The following is a 4,664-nucleotide window of genomic DNA, read 5'->3' on the forward strand; positions in this document are numbered from 1 at the left end:
TAACAACATGATCCTTAGTCATTATCCAGCTCTCTGATGCATAACAAGTAATTGTGAAGGTCATAGACTGGATCAGGCACACTTTAGTCTCTATACCGACATCGTTGCTTCTCACTCTGGAAAGGTCCTTGACAACAGATTTGTTGTTGTTAAGTGCCGTCAAATCACAGGCGACTCATAGTGACCCTATGAGAGTCCTCAAAGCTTGTGGATAACAGATTTACCTAATGCAATTTGTCCTTTTGATTTCCTGAATGCTGGTGCCAAGAGTGTTAACTGTGGTGCTGAGCAAGCTATAACTGTTAACAGCCTCAATCTTTTCTCCATCCATCACGTTTGCTGCTAATTGGCCCAGTGGTAAGAATCTTTGTCTTCTTTTTTAAATTATACTAGTTTATTTTACAAAATTCAAACATTGTTTTCTAGAACAGATTCTCCCAATTTCCCTCATCCCTCCACCCATCAAATGAATCTTCGTCTTCTTGATGTTAAGCTTCAACCCATATTGATGACTACAGTTCTTACCTTCTGCAGCAAGTGCTTCAGGTCCACCTCAATTTCAGAAAGCAAGGTTGTGTCATCTGCATAACGTAGGTTGTTGATGAGTCTTCATCCAATCCTGATTCCTTGTCTTAAAAAAAAGCACAGCCTCCCAAAAGATTTTGTATATATGGTCTTAATTCTATTGAACATTCTCTTCTATTCCTATTTTATTGATCATTTTAAAAAACTTATTATTTACTTATACCAACATTCACGTCTGTGTGTGTGTATGTGTGTGTGTGTGTGTGTGTGTGTGTGTGTGTGTGTGTGTACCATCAAATTGGATCTGACTAGTCAGGAGGAGATTGTCCCTTCTTCTCCAGGAGAGCATCTGGTGGATTGAACCGTGCCCCTCTGGGATTACAGTGCAGCTTCTTGCCACTAGGCCACCAGAGCTCCCCAACAACATTCACTTTTATACAATTATTCATAGACGCTGTTCCATTGGTATACAATTTTTGTTGCACAATCATTTCTGTACATTGTGTTTTATATTATAAATCATGCATTTTCTTTTACTATTGATCTATTACTTTTATCACCACTTCTCCTAAAGTTCTCATTGTGTCTTATCTATTTCTTCATTCCCATTCCCACACTGATCTCTCTTGCACCAGTGATTTCCACTCCCTTCTTCCAATCCCTCTCTGTCCCTTTCCCTGAAGGGCTTGCTGCAGAAAATCACGGGTTGTAGTTTCCAATATGGTTGCTATGAGTCGTAGACAATTTCACGGCACGTAACAACAACAACAACAACAGAACACAAGGGAGCTCTGGTTGGCCTAGTGGCAAGGAGCTGTAATGCCAACCCAAAGGCATCCAGTTCAAATCCACCAGCTTTCCCGCGAGAGAATGACGAGCAACCACTTCCGGTGCGATTCACTGCCTCAAAACCTGCTGTATCCTAACATAACAACATCACAAGCCATAAGGGAGCTCTGGTATCATGGTACATAGAGAGGTGGTGAGCTGCTAAGCCAAAGGCAGTCCCTCTTTGTAGGTTCGAATCCACCAGAGGCTCCAGGAGAGAAAGGTGGCAATCTTCTCCCTTGCGATTTACAACCTCCTGAAAACCCTCTGTCGGGTCAGCTGTGGGTTCTGACTTAACAGCTATGAGTTTGGCTTGACAAGACACAACCAAGAACCTTGCGACTAGCAAGCAGCCTAGCACTTAGCCGCTATGCCTTTTAAAGGGAGCAATCTCTCTGAGTTAGCCTGACCAGGTCGCGCACACGGTAGGTGTGACTGACTCGCCCCATATGCAGAATCAGACCCAGGTTCCTACGCTTGGTCGCCAAAACAGCGAATTCGAGGCACTTCAGGGACTTGGGGGCGGGACTGGGTGCCCTGGCCCCACCCCAGGGGCGGTGCCTCGATGCAAATAGACGTCCTGGCGCCGTGACGCCGTATTTTCCCGGGTTCCGGAGAGTCACGTGAGCCACTTTTGGCGCGAAACGGGACTGGGGCGGCTGTTGCAGAGAGGAGAGCAGCGGAGCCATGGCGGTGAGCTGCGCCCCCGAAATCCAGGCCGTGCCGGGTGGTGTCCATGGGACCCTCACGGAAGGCCGGCCATGGCGTGGGGTGGCGGAGGCGGGGCGGGAGGGTGGTCTTAGTGGGGCTTACCTGTTTGCGCCTGGGACCGAGAGTTAATGGGGCCACACGAGGCCGGCGAGAACGGATGCGGGAACCTCGGGGCTTTGCGCCTTCTGGTTGCCAGGCCTGTGCCCTGTTCTGGCCGATCCAGAACCAGACCTTCCATGCCCAGGCCGGCCTCTGGGATCGAGTTTGGAATGAGTTTCTTTCCCCACTCCATTTTCTAGGGCGCTCCGGCTAGCCTTTCCCCGCCCCTCAAGGCCTCCTCCTCCCCCCCTCGACGTGCCCCTAAGCCGCTTCCACTCCCCGCGCCCTTCGAACCGCGCCCCTTGACCCCCTCCTAGCGCCCCTCGGGTCTTTCTGGTCCTGGGCACGCTGGGCTGTTTACTTTTGCACGTGCTTGTTGGGAGCCTTCTGTCCACCAGGGCCCCAGTGGCTGGCCCCACTTCTGCATTTTGTAGTCTTGCTTATTCCCCGTTGAGGGGAAGTAGACGTAAACAGTAAACAGGCAACTAAACAACTGCCTATCTTCAATGTTTTCTCTGAGAAATCACTAGGAAACTGTCTGCCAGCGTACTAGACTTAGAGCAGCTGAGTGTGCCAGCAGAAGGAACTGCAAGTAGAGGTCTTAAGTGGAAGCAGTTGGACGTGTTTGAGAACAGCAATACTGGTCTACTGAAGTAACCTACCATGGAGAGGTCATCCCTCATGAAGGGACGCAGGATTGGTCTCCACCTGTCCTGTCTTTGACAGTGTTGTCATCTCTTCCAGGAATCATCCGAATCCTTTACTGGGGCCTCCAGCCCTGCCCGGCCCCGCAGAGGCACTGACCCTCTCACCTCCAGCCCTGGCCGAAGCTCCCGGCGCACTGATGCTCTTACCTCCAGCCCAGGTCGAGACCTTCCTCCCTTCGAGGATGAATCTGAAGGGCTGCTGGGCACCGAGGGGCCCTTGGAGGAAGAGGAAGAAGATGGAGAGGAGCTCATTGGGGATGGCATGGAGAGGTACTTTCATTTGGGGTCTAAGGCTGGAATCTGGGGAGATAGGGTAGATTCAGTTATTTAGTCAAGATTTAGCATGAACAAGGGAACATTGATTGTGCCTCCTCTGTATGAGGCTTGTGTTAGATAGTTTAACACTTAATCCTTAGTAATCCTTACAAGGCTAAGTGCACCTGTATGTATTACAGGCTCTTGGGGTTACCTTTTGATAGTGGCATAAGCTTTGCAAGTGAGCATGGTTGGTTCTGCTGCTTCTGTGTTCTGTATTCACATCTGAGGTTTGGTAGAAACTTGAGTAGCAGAATTGTGTAAGTGGTCAGGAGTCTCATGCCGATACCTGTATGTGTCTTTACTCTTATTCATAGTTTTCCAAACCTAGAGTAAGAATACTGGACAGGACTTTGGGTGGTGCCCTTTATGAGCCCTGCAAGGAGGTTTTCACAGACACCCTTGAACATAAAGAATTTTTGCTTTTAGCACTATATTTTCAACCTGTTCCACAGTACAAATGTAGACCTTGATTGACTAGGAAGGAATGAGGGACCCTAATCCATCAGTTCAGGGTTAGGAGAACAGGTCTGCATGTCTCTTTTGTTCTGCAGTGTAGGTCAGAGGGCCCCTTCCGTCCTTCCTGTCTGCCCTTTATATCTTTCCCCTCAGTGATCCTGAAGAGAAAGGACCTTGAATAGAATATTCTCAAGACCCCAACCAAACCCTGTTGTCAACTCATAGCAATACACTAGGACAGAAAGAAACTGCCCTATCACATTTCCAAAACTAATCACTATGGAGGCAGGCTACAATCTCTCTCTCTACTGGTCATTTCAAACCTCTTTTGGTTAGCAGTCAAGTGCTTAATACTGTGCCACCAGAGCCCCTTACATGAAAACTGTTGTCATTGTGAAGTGCCAGCGAGTCGAGTACAAGTCAAACCAACACCTATGAACAACAGATCTGAAACATGGACCGTGCCATCCTAGGCCAAATTAAAATTTGTGAGTTTTAAATCTGCTTCATTGAGAAATGATAAAATTTCACCCGGTGTAGGGCAGTGCTTTTTAGTAAGTTTGCTTCATTTTGTGCAGTTTACAATCTAGTTAGAACATTTGTATCATTCTACTTAGATTCCTCACACCTGCTTTTGCAGTTACTCCTGAGTCCTTTTTTCACTCACATTCATTCGTCTACTTTCTGTCTTTAAATTGGGCTGCTCAGGGCATTTTGCTGTAAGTGGGACTAAAAGTATGTGGGGGTTTTATATCTGGCTTCCTCTGGTATTTTCAGGGTTTGTCTGCTTATAATATATCAGAATTTCATTCCTTTAATTCTGTTGTATGAATTCTCGACGTTTTACGCATTCGTTTCATCAGTTGGTGAAACCTTGGGTAGATATTGTTTTAAAAAATCCATTTTGGTTAAGAGGGTAAGTGTTTACGGCATTGAAGTCTATGGGGGAGAGAATAGTCTAAAAGTATTATATTTTAGGGCATTATTTTTATCGTAGGAGTATGCAATGAGGGTTGTAGA

The 4,664-nt window shown here is 47.0% G+C and overlaps 1 protein-coding gene across 1 annotated transcript in view; it reads left to right on the top strand.

Annotated features, from left to right (window-relative positions):
* Positions 1-2,040: 2,040 nt before the first annotated feature.
* The window catches only part of MCM2 (minichromosome maintenance complex component 2), a 17,984-nt gene continuing 15,360 nt past the window's right edge, over positions 2,041-4,664 (top strand). The window contains exons 1-3 of the mRNA XM_006895204.1: positions 2,041-2,107; positions 2,190-2,326; positions 2,908-3,140. Of these exons, the coding sequence (XP_006895266.1) occupies positions 2,041-2,107; positions 2,190-2,326; positions 2,908-3,140 (437 nt within the window). The remainder of the gene's footprint in view (positions 2,108-2,189; positions 2,327-2,907; positions 3,141-4,664) is intronic.

The sequence above is a fragment of the Elephantulus edwardii genome, unplaced genomic scaffold (assembly GCF_000299155.1).
Source record: "Elephantulus edwardii isolate Elephantulus edwardi_28Jun2011 unplaced genomic scaffold, EleEdw1.0 scaffold00161, whole genome shotgun sequence".
NCBI classification, from domain to species: domain Eukaryota; kingdom Metazoa; phylum Chordata; class Mammalia; order Macroscelidea; family Macroscelididae; genus Elephantulus; species Elephantulus edwardii.